Here is a 12,001-nt window from a genome sequence, read left to right on the forward strand (position 1 = left end):
CAAGTTTTACTTATAGTTTTTATCAAAAGCAGACACTTTATAACTAGAAACATTAATTCTTTTTAAGAAAACAGTAAATGCAGTTTCCATTGAAATTTACTTGAAAGAAAATGTTAAATTAACGAATGGTGTGTCATTTACATCAAGTGTCTCTAACTAGTATGTACTAACATGTCAATTAACCATTTGGTAAAATGCACCGAATGTTTTATGGTGTAATTATTTTTAAAAATACCTGCATGTAATTACAGCTGTGATTCATTTCTGTAATTCAAACTATAATTACACTGTCGACCTTTAACCCTTAACCGTCCCCAACCTTACCAGTGTCCACATCAATAACAACTCACTATAGTAATAACATTAAATTATGCATAATTACATACATGCAAGTAAACCTAAACAAACCCCTAAAGTACATGTAGTTGATTAATATTATTTAATATTTAAAATGAATAATTACAAGAACACCTTTTTTGTACATTGTAGTTAAAGACACCTAAAATAAAGTGAGACCTATTTAATAAACACATATGGAGTGATTTATTAATTAATCACACTGAATATGGTTTATCAGCAATTATTTAGTCTATTATTCCTGAATATGTATGTATGGATGGCTGATGTTATGCCAGTTCACCAATAGATGTGAAAGATATCTTTATATGGGTTATAAAGCACATGCGGGGTCCGCCAGCGCTGACATGTTTCTTCTCAATAGACAGCAAGTGACCACAGCGAATAAGGCCAGAGATGGATCACAGTGGTGCTCTTAGACTGACCGTAAATTAGCACCAAATCTGCACTTGACCATACGCTGCTCTCCATGGACTCTCCTCATCTGTGAGCTGTTTTACATAAAAGTACCTACAAATGAACAGCTGTAAATATACTGGCGAGATTCCTGTGCCTTTCCACTTTCCGAGTCCGGAAGAAACCAAAAGTCCTTTCTGTGCATCTTCATCCAGCAATGGACGTCTTTGGCGTTTCTTACATTCGTATGTTTGCATGGATGATGAATGCGAGGTCGCGCTTCAGTGGCCAGTCTCTGAGTCGCGCAGATCCACACCGTTGCACAGCGGGTCGCAGACACATCGCCGGTTCGGGCCTGCTTCTCTTCGGGACATCACAGAATCGTTCTGGCTCTCTGGATCTCACCATCAGAGACGGCCAGTTCCGTCTCACCGGGTCCTGATGACCTCTGACCTCCGGATCAGCGCTCAATGAAACGCAGGTTGATCGGTCTCTCTGGAACCAGAAGAGTCCTGGTCATCGGACGGACTGTGTCGTTCTCTTTTGCCGACTCCACATCAAAGTGCATTAAAATCTGGGAGAGAAATAATGTGTCATAAATCAAATAAACACACAAACCTGGAGCACACCGTCTGTCACGGAGTTTAAGTATTGCAGGGGGTGGGGCTTAGGTGTCACAGGGACGGAGTTTAAATATTGCAGGGGCGGAGCTTAGATGTCGAAGGGTGGAGTTTAAATATTGCAGGGGTGGAGCTTAGGTCTCACAGGGCCGGAGTTTAAATATGGCAGGGGCGGAGCTTAGATGTCAAAGGGTGGGGTTTAAATATTGCAGGGGCGGAGCTTAGGTGTCACAGGGCCGGAGTTTAAATATTGCAGGGGCGGAGCTTAGGTGTCACAGGGCCGGAATTTAAATATTGCAGGGACGGAGCTTAGATGTCAAAGGGTGGGGTTTAAATATTGCAGGGGCGGAGCTTAGGTGTCACAGGGCCGGAATTTAAACATTGCAGGGGCGGAGCTTAGATGTCAAAGGGTGGGGTTTAAATATTGCAGGGGCGGAGCTTAGGTGTCACAGGGACGGGGTTTAAATATTGCAGGGGCGGAGCTTAGATGTAGAAGGGTGGAGTTTAAGTATTGCAGGGGCGGAGCTTAGGTGTCACAGGGGCGGAGTTTAAAGGGGTGGCCTCATTTCCAAATTAGCCTTACTGTAGTGTAATTTATCAGTGGAGACAGACTGTTTTTAATGGCAGGCTAGCAGTTACCGTTGATTCGTGCTAGCCTAGCACTGGCGAACTATGCAACTGGAATGACTGAATGTCTCCACTAATAAATAACACTAAGGCTAACTTAGAAATGAGGCCTGGTGTCCAAAATCCTGAACCACCCCTTTAAGTATTGCAGGGGCGGAGTTTAAGTATTGCAGGGGTGGAGCTTAGGTATTGCAGGGGTGGAGCTTAGGTATTGCAGGGGTGGAGCTTATGTGCACTAAAACGTAAGCAACTGCAAGATACATACTGGAAGATCCAGTGATCATATTCTGATTAAATATTACAGGGGCAAAAAAAACTAAAACAAAGCAAGCATGGGCGAATGGTTCTCGATAAGATCAATAACACGGTGACAGACATGCAGGCTTGATTGCAGAATAAATACCCTGGAAAGCGCCAGGTAAAGCTCCAGCTCAGCGATGCGCCGGCCGATGCAGCTGCGTTTGCCCACGCCGAAGGGAACCGAGGCGAACGGATGGTTTCCCTCAGAGCGACTCATCCAGCGCTGCGGGACGAAGGAGTCCGGGTCTCGGAAGTGTTTCTGGTCACGGGACGTGGCGTAGTGGCAGAGAGTGATCAGAGTCTAAAGGATTGATCACACACACACACACACACACGCCTGTAAACACCAGCTTCACCAAGTGCACATGTAAAGCTTTAAAGCACAAAAGCTTTACTCACGTTTCTAGGGATGAGATATCCTCCAACTTTAATATCTTTATCTGGGATGACCCTCGCATTGGCCGGAATTACAGGATAGAGCCTGGAAATGTTTCAGTGCTTAATTTAATATAATGAACTCATCAACGGTAAACTGTATTAGACAGAAGAGTGAAGGCCTTCTACCTGAGGATTTCCTTGATCACGGCCTTCATGAGAGGCATGGCAGCGACGTCGCCTGCGTTTGGGACGGTCCGGTCCTTCATCACGCCCAGAACCTCGTCCCGCAGGGCCGTCTGGACCTCCCGATGCCGAGCGAGCTCGTACAGGGACCAGGACAGCGTGCTGGAGATCTACAGTGGGAATCAGGCAGGAACATGTGTTTGGACACCCAGCCTCAGTCTTTATTAGAATATCAGCCTTATATTATATAAAGGTATGAGTTATCATGCAAAAGTAGGAGTTAAAGTGCATTGATCTGAATAATGACTCTTGTCTTCTGCAGAGCTGCTGATAGCTAAAACTGAACAAGTCTCATATTTGAAGAAGTTTGCATCACTAAGTCTGTTTATTACAGTGAATCTGCTTTAAAGCCATCTGTACTGTGTAAATCGCTGTAGAAAACTTGACCAAGGCCATTGTAGAAAGCCTGCGAAGTGTATAACGGGTTGGTTAACCCGGTCAATCACGTATTTGTGCCTGCAAAGCTTTTATTAAGGCTACTGATGTGACTGGTAGACATGAACTTCAACAGATTTGTCTAAAGTAAAACTCCACCCCGTTAGAAACAGGAACAGGTTCAAAAACTCTTTTGTACCCGCATCAATTAAACTGTTGAACGTGAATAAGTGAAGTGTGTTATTTTTATGTGTATGATGTGTATGACTATTTTGTGAATTTTTTTTTTATGTATCAGGTTTTGGCAAACTGCTGGCATTACAAGTTTCCCTATCAGGTGCAATAAAGTAAATTTCATTTAATTCATTCCTACCGTGTCGACGCCAGCGAGGAGCAGCTCGGTCACATTACTGTACACAGACTTCAGCGGCACTCCGGCCTGAGACAGATAATAGGTCAGGTATCGTCCCTCTAAACACTCTCCTCGAGACATCTTCTGCTTCTCCTCCTCAAGACGCTGGTCGATGTGACCTTTCGCTGTGATGACAGGAAGAGTTTCAAAATCTCAGACATCATAAAGGACAACACAATCCACATCAGTGCGGCCAGAATCACAGTGCAGATTAAAAACATCCACAAGACATTTCCTGCATGCACTCTTTACGACGGTTCACATCAGGTTCTAGGGCAGTTTGGTAAATGCTTTGGTCACTATTGTACATTGTTAGGTTTCGGCTGTAGAGCCCGCACGGTGACGGTGAGGCGCTGTAGTCGCAGGACACAACACAGCTCTTCCGTTCCGATTACAACATTAAACCGGTTCTCCCCACTCAGTGAAACACCCACGTCGAATCCTGTTGATTGTGTCCTAGTTATTGGCGATTCGATTACTAAGAATGTGAAAATAGAGACACCAGCCACCACAATCACCGGGAGCCAGAGCGCCTGACATCACAGCAATTTAAAAGTGCCGGCTAATGCTAACCGTAAATTCTCTAAGATTATTATTCACATTGGCACTAATGATGTTTGACTTCGCCAGTTGGAGATCAGCAAAATTAATATTTAAGAGGTAACTCGCAAGTATGATGTCAAGCACTGTAATTTGCTTTGACCCTCTTCCTGTTCGAATTAGTGATGAGAAAGTTACTGTCTTAGACTGTCCTCAATCAATCGCTGGCTGTCTAAGTGGTGTCCGCAAAATAACATAGGACAATTGGAAAAGTTTTTGGGGCAGACCTGACCTGATGAAAAGAGATGCTATTCATCCCTCCTGTGCTGGTGCTGGTGCTGCTCTTCTCTCTAGTAATACGGCACATAGTCTTAGAGCTCAAACATGCCAATCTGGGGCTCAGGTCAGGAAGCAGACAGACTGGCTAAACCGACCGTCTGCTAGCGGCGTCGCGTCAGATAAATCCCAGCACATAGAGCCTCTTTCACCTGGATATAATCACATAGAGATCGTGTCTGTTCCCTGAACTAGGAAATAAGAAAAGCTCCCAAACCCATATAAGGGTCAAAATTGAATTGATGTTCAACAATTAAACTATGCTCAAAGCAACAAAAAAACTAAGCATTCCTTGCCACTGTCGCCGTTTTTGCCTTTTTTCACCTTTGTTGCCATTGATGAGCCAAAAAACGGCTTGCTAAGTTTGGGGACATTAAATTTAACATTTACTTTAATATTCAACATTAATATTGATCTGCCAGCACGGACACCATTACGAGAACTGAACTGAGCTGGACGATGTCATCACGGTTTCTCCAGAGCGGCTAAATATATGAACTAAATTAATAACTCTTTTACAACAAAATTTAACATCAGTGAACTTACTTAAGCTGGACTGTGACGCTATTCTCTCCTGGAAATAAACTTTGTTGTATTTTCCTGTTATCTCTGTAAAGCTGCTCTGTAAAACTTATTGCTTAACTACTACAGCACAGTGTAACTTCGGCCCAGTAATCCACTGGAATAGAACAAACATCAGCTTATTAAAGCTCATTTGCATTAACAGAAAGCCGTTTCTCAAGAGAAACCTGCTGAAGACAAGAGTTCATGTTTACATGCACTCCCGTATGCACGCTTTCTCCTCAAAAACACTTTCTTCTTGACACTAATATATAGAGATTGAAATAGATTATATATAGATTACATTGTACTGAATGTCAGGTTGTTGTTTTGCTCAAGAGTATTTTCTAACCACAGGTAAGGTTATAGCTATAGGTCCAAACGAACATCTCTGCAATGCGGTTTGGGATTGTTTGTTGGAACTATGATTTAACTATGTTAGTCATGATGAAAGCTGGGTAATAATGCTTTGCGGAAACACCAATATTACTTTTTCCACGAATAATTTCCCCCCTTCCACCAGTGCTTTAATGCTTCATGCACTATATTTGTTTGAAGGTTTTAACGTCTTGGATGTTTGATGGTTTTTACAGACAGATATCTTTGAAATGTCACTTTATTTATTGACATGTATTCATTTAGCTGATGCTTTCATCCAAAGAGACTTGGTTTATAGAGCACTTAATTTCCTAGAATGCATATGCATTACCCATTGAACTTCACAAGTTTCAAGTTGAATCTCAATTCCTACAAGGTGTGTCCGTTTCTATTCCATTTCATACTCATTAATTAAAGGGAGCCAATTCTGAACCCAGTAACGCTTTACCCTCTTGTACGCTTGCGGACACTCACCGAACCGGAACATGTCGTCCCAGCAGCGGCAGAAGGTTTCCCAGGGTTTGGGAAGGAGCCGGTGGAGCCACTGAGGCATAGCCATCGTGAGGAGAGTCATGATGAACATGCTGTTGATGGACTGGATGAAGCGCTCCGTCTCCACTGGAACCACTGGGTCGAGGCAGCCGATCCTGGACTCAAACAGCACCGAGGAAATGCCTTCAGGGAAGAGCAGAGAGACAATGCAAGTCATACACCGAACTCTGGTGTGTCTGATAAACCGGTAACCGGCTCTTCAGGAGTGTCAGTGTTTCACCTTCGAGACCAAAGCGGTAGAACTCGGCCGAGACGTCGGACACGAGGCCGCTAGCGTTCTCCCGCTGGCGTAGCTTGAGCTTCTCCACGAGGTCCGTGACGACAGAGTTCAGCGTGAGGTCGTACGCCTCCACAGATTGGGGTCGTAACATGTGTTTCCCCAGCAGACGCCGCACGCTCTGCCACTCCTCGCCTTCACTGAACACACACACACACACACACCGAGGGATCAATGACCACAAGCATCCCACAACCAAAGGATGATGCTTCAAACACACTCTGTCAGTTCAGATCTAGACTAACAACACATCTCTTTGGCCTAGCATACACATAACACACTATAGACTTCCTAAACTCAAATTAGGCTGCATTGATTAGATCAGCCGGAAGCGGGAACACGTCCCGTAAATCCTGATGTACTTGGTACATCATAAGGAGGATGGCGTCTACGCTAACATTAGTCTCTCTGTTTATCCCGAGGGATCCTCTGTGGTGAACCTGCGCCTGGACCCATCCCGACTCATCCTCCAGTGCCGACCTCATCGACACTGATCCTCAACATCTCGTCTCCAAACCGGCGTGATTACTTTGACTTCCAAACAGATGGAAATGGACAATTTTCTTAATGTTTTGATCCACTTTGTTTTGTAATCACTGTTCTTGCGTTGGCCCCGACGGAGTCTGGGTTCACCTGAGGTTTTTTTCTCCATTCAGTCCCTGATGGAGTTTTGGTTCCTTGCCACTGTTGCCTTGCTTTTGGCTTGCTTAGTTGGGGACATTTAATATTCAACAATATTATTGATCTGTGTTGTATTATTTTCATGTTATCATTGTGAAGCTGCTTTGATACAATCTGTATTGTGAAAAGCACTATATAAACAAAGGTGACTTGACTCGACGAACCCAATCTACTAGGAGAACGGCTGCAATATTCAACCTACTAAGAGATCAGACGATTCTCTGAACACACTAATATTAATAAGGAGCAGTGTTGGATCTGCAGCAAAAGGCAAGCAGGAGTCGGTGGCAGATGCTGAGATCTGGTCTCGTGACTGTTGTGATGTGACCGTGTCCACTCATTCAACTCAACTCTTCTTCAGCATGACTCCTGATTAACAGTAAACCGCTTCCGTCTGTCTGCTCAGACTCCCTCAGGGCGTTTCATCTAATTCACTTACATTAATTATGGACTTCCTTTATGATGACGTTTGTCTGTTTTGGAGTTTGCCAGTTACCGCATGAATCCCCTCGTGTAGACTGTGAGATACAGCACATCTTGCACCAGAGTACTCCAGCAAACAAGGTTTTTAAAAGCGGCGGTGGTTCAGGAAGAGCTGCCTGCGACGGACAGGCGAGTGAAGCGCTGGGAAAGCATGTTTGCGGAGCGCTTGTACTCACGCTGTCAGGAGTCCGAACCCTTCTCCCCGGAGCCGCCGGTAATCCTTCCAGGACGAGAGATCGGATCGCATAGGCTGATGGCCCTCCTGACGCAGAACCTGCTCGATCAGATCCGGTTCTGCCACATGAACCGTCAGGATGGGTCCGAAACGGGCCTTCCACACCGGCCCGTACTTACGCCTGCCCTCCAGCTGCACACATCACACACATCATTCATGAGCTGACTGTTTCAGTAATGCACACATGATTGGGTTAGGGTTTAAAAAAAAACAACAAACAAAAACAAGTTAGGGTTAGGGTTCTTGGGATACACGGAAATGTTAACGGAAAAAAAGTAAAAAATTATGAATTAAATATTTTTAAATAAATGTAAATAAATTAAAATTGGATTAAAATAATAAAAATTAGATTAATATAAACAATGCAAATGTGCTTTAGAAATGATGAAAACTTTGATTCAAATAAATAAGTACACAATGGTAATTTCATTTAAACAAATACATTTAAAAGTGCATTACTGGAGAGCGGAGAAAACTCATGCGTGTTCACAGGTATTAATATTTCTCGATAAATATTTTAAATTGGAATGACATTAAATTGGAAGGTCTTTATACATGCAAACATTTAGCTGCATTTAAATTTTTAGGATAATATGCACTACATGTAGTCGCTGCAGAACTGCTGCTATTTTAACAGAACGGTTCATAATTTAGGGACTGCAGATGAACATAAGGCAGGGTCCTTAAAATAAAATGAACACAATAACCATAAGTATCAATAATTGTAAGCAACTCAAATAGGAATCGAATAAGATCCTACTAGATCAAATATCAGTCCGCGCACCTGCATCTGGTGGAGGCGAGTGAGTCCGCGTCTGAACAACAGATCCCACAGGAATCCCGCGGAAGAAGGTCCGGGCATGTGCTCGAGTGTCTTCACCTGCTGAGACGGGGGCGCGCGCATGACGTCAGCCCACCTGAGCAGAGGGAGCGCGCTCCTGCCGGTAAGCTTCAGAGTCTGAGGCAGCATCTTCTCCAGTGCCCGCGGATCATCACCTTGCACGCGCTCACGGTGCTCTGTTTATATCGTACGAGCGCCCGCCTTCCGCGCACACCTTTCCGGGGCTCAGCCAATGGCGTTCAGGGAGCGCGAAAGCCCCGCCCACTGATCAGGGAAATGGACGTGGTCTGACTGATGTTTCATAATGTGATACACGGAAATTTCTCTCACAGCTCTTCAAAGATTAGCACCTAAACTCTTGACTCTTCTGAAATCAGTCAATACATTGATGCGTCATGATGCAACCGGAGGACGGGTTATCAAGAAACCTGCACAGACATGACTGTGTGTCTATTCTCAGATCATTTATCCGACTGGAGCAACTGACCCATGAGCAAACAACAGCTTTAAAAATAAAGCGAGATTATGATTTATTGCTTCCAGCAGATTAATTTCTCCCACATTCATACATGAAGGTTATGATGAGATCCTGACCTGTTTCCAGTGATGTGGCAGATGTCCATGTGTGCGGAATGAGCTAATATCAACAGTACTGAGAACCGGTGCGAGTCTCTTCTGAACCGCAATCCTTTTTCATAGAAAGGCTGGATAGAGAAGCATGTTTGGTGGAATCAAACTCAAAAATATATACAAATATATATATAATAGTTTTGCTGACCACATTAACAGCCTCGATTACTCTAGATAATCAGTAAATGTCAGTCAAGTCAGCTGTATTGGTTTACAAATGCACATATGCTAAATTTTATCTACAGCATGTAATACAACAAGACAACAAGTCATGTGTTCATTGAAGAAACTAACCCAATTGGATAATAATTAGAGTTTAGGCAGTGATCAGTGAAGCCAATATAAGATGACCGTTTGTGTTGCTTTAGTGTTTGAGTTGTGTCCTACAGGACTGATGCTCGTGTGTGTGTGTGTGTGTGTGTGTGTGTGTGTGTGTGTGTAGTTTAGATGTAAAGCTGGACACGGAGCAGGAGCTGATATGACTTTTAAACTGCGTTCCATTCGACAGGGTCCCTACACAAGTGTTCACTGCTCCCTACTTCCAGTTGAAGTGGACTGCACTGACTTCCTGTGAAGTGATGTATAAATGTTCCCTTATTCCCTATGCCGTTTGCAGTGCCCTTCTGAACATGTTTCTTCCCTTCGAATTGGAATCTCACTTAAGATGGCAAAATACCCCGCGAAGTCCACTTCGCAGTCCACTTACGGTCGAATGCAACGCACCTCTAGTTTCCCAGGGTGGGAACAGGGACAATCAGTGCAATGATGTCAGCAGAATGATACTCATCAGTGCAGAAATCCCGAGGATTGGTTTAGATTCCGGCAGAACTGACGGATGTTTGAGTCTCGCGCTTCTCACGTGGTTCTCTGGGTTTCGGCCGTCGGCTGGACTTTTGTGACTTTAATGGAAGGATTCTAGCATGAACATTTAGAGCTTTTTAATGCAGATTTGAATTGTAATTGAATGCAAAAGGAGGAATGAAAGCACTGACAGATCCAAACAACATCCCCTCTTCCCTTCCTTCCAGAGGCATCGTGACATAAACTGAATTACGGCTTCAGGAACATCAGTGGAAACAGCGGACCGACTGAAGGCCTTCTGTATTAAGAGAGCCAAGATGCAATGAAGACCGGACTGATGTCACTCTCCACATCGATATGAGCGTTGTGTTTGACTGCACTGCTACGAACACCATGAGGGACAAGAGGCAGAGCCGGATTAAATAAACGGATTACACTAGGCAGACTGCATTTTTTGGGCCCTCCTCTATCTATGAATTGAAATCTGAAACTTACAAAAGTTACTAATAAAAGTAACTTTTACATAGCCTAGTCTTTGGTTACAAATTGGTTGTTTGTATGCCAAAATAAGTCATGTGTTGTATATTAAACAGTCTATCAGACTATTTTTTTATATTCCTTATTTATACGTCATTACACGGCTATATTGAATGCTATTAAATTAGCCTCATCTAATAAGGATTGTCTTTGTTAAGGCAGTAGAACCAATAAATAACCAATAAGTGTCAGTAAAATGGAAGCTTTAGCGTTAAGTTCTGCCAGGAAGACTCAATGGTTGCGTCACTAATTACCTTCTCATCTATCCAATCGCGTCTAATACTTGCGGTATAAAAGACCGGTACTTACACATGTTTGAGTTCGCAGATGCTGACGTTTTCATTGACCTCCATCCTCCCCACGACCTCCAAGATGGTTCCTTCCTTTCCATCCTCTCCACCACCACCAGGGCGGTCCCTTCTTCACCTCCCATGGGGACCGTCGGCTGCGCCCCTGCCTTCGTCTTCAGGCAGGAAAAGCAGAGTCCGGACCCTCGGATTGCGAGCTATGGACGGGGCCTACGCCAAAGAACTTAATTGTTTGCTGGGCTATCGATAAATGTCTTTATTGTTACAGTATTTATTCTCCCGAGTCTTTCTGGGAGAACTATGTAAACCTGTTTACATTTAATCAACATATTTAATTAAGATTTTCTGCTTAATGCAATAGCAATTTACTATAAATGTTGTAATTAAGAGCAAGAAGGCAAACATGACCCCTTCACATTCATCAAGACAATTTAGAAACTGTCTAGCAATAAATAATAATGATTATAAGGATGGAGGATTTAAACTGTAAAACTAAAGGTATTCAGACTATTAAAGACTTGTATATGGATGGAATACTTCTTACGTTCAAGAATTGTGTGATAAAACCAGATTCCTTCAAAACATTTTTTCAAACATTCACAGCTTAAAAGTTTTATGTCTTCCAGGTCTACAGATATTATGTACATTCCCAAACTGTCTCTAATAGAGGAAATCATTGGAAAAAGAGGTGAAAAGGGCCTTAAATTATTACAGTATAAATGGTTGACAAAGGTTTATATAACACCTGAAAAACTCAATCATATGTCTAGCAATATTCCTGATATATGTACAAAATGCCCTAATTTTAAAGGGTTAGGGGTCGGTGCTTGGCCCCATTCTCTTCATCATTTATATCCTGCCAATCGGACATGTCATCAACCGCCATGGAGTATCTTTTCACTGCTACGCCGACGACACACAACTGTACATGAAATCCGATCCACAACCAACTGCAGCATCGCCAACATCATCTCAATCCCCAGCACTCACTGCCTGTCTCGAGGAGATAAAGGGGTGGATGAAACAGAATTTTCTCCAAATAAACTGTTCCAAAACTGAAGCAATTCTCACCAAATTCAGTCATCCTCACTCTCCGGAATAACTATCTCTGGCCAAGACATCCCGCTTTCCAC

At 43.4% G+C, this 12,001-nt stretch overlaps 2 protein-coding genes across 3 annotated transcripts in view; both read right to left on the reverse strand.

The window, feature by feature from the left end:
• Positions 1-8,721, reverse strand: cyp27b1 (cytochrome P450 family 27 subfamily B member 1). The gene is made up of 9 exons (XM_039656210.2): positions 8,536-8,721; positions 7,693-7,883; positions 6,296-6,492; positions 5,998-6,198; positions 3,670-3,833; positions 2,865-3,031; positions 2,700-2,781; positions 2,404-2,601; positions 1-1,327 (listed from the first exon to the last, which is right to left on the reverse strand). Exons 1-9 carry the CDS (start codon positions 8,719-8,721, stop codon positions 1,214-1,216), a joined length of 1,500 nt encoding a protein of 499 aa, XP_039512144.2. The 3' UTR covers positions 1-1,213.
• Positions 8,631-12,001, reverse strand: part of mettl1 (methyltransferase 1, tRNA methylguanosine) — a 25,446-nt gene continuing 22,075 nt past the window's right edge. Inside the window, exons 6-7 of one of the 2 annotated variants that reach the window (XR_016148664.1) lie at positions 10,870-11,078; positions 8,631-9,296 (exon numbers count right to left, since the gene is read on the reverse strand). Coding sequence is in view for 1 of the 2 variants with exons in the window: in XM_089125291.1 (XP_088981417.1) it covers positions 10,983-11,078 (96 nt within the window). In the remaining variant the exon portion in view is untranslated. Of the gene's footprint in view, positions 11,079-12,001 lie in introns of both variants that reach the window. The other variant, XM_089125291.1, reaches the window with a different exon arrangement.

The sequence above is a fragment of the Pimephales promelas genome, chromosome 21 (genome assembly GCF_988280905.1).
Source record: "Pimephales promelas chromosome 21, fPimPro1.hap1.1, whole genome shotgun sequence".
NCBI classification, from domain to species: Eukaryota; Metazoa; Chordata; class Actinopteri; order Cypriniformes; family Leuciscidae; genus Pimephales; species Pimephales promelas.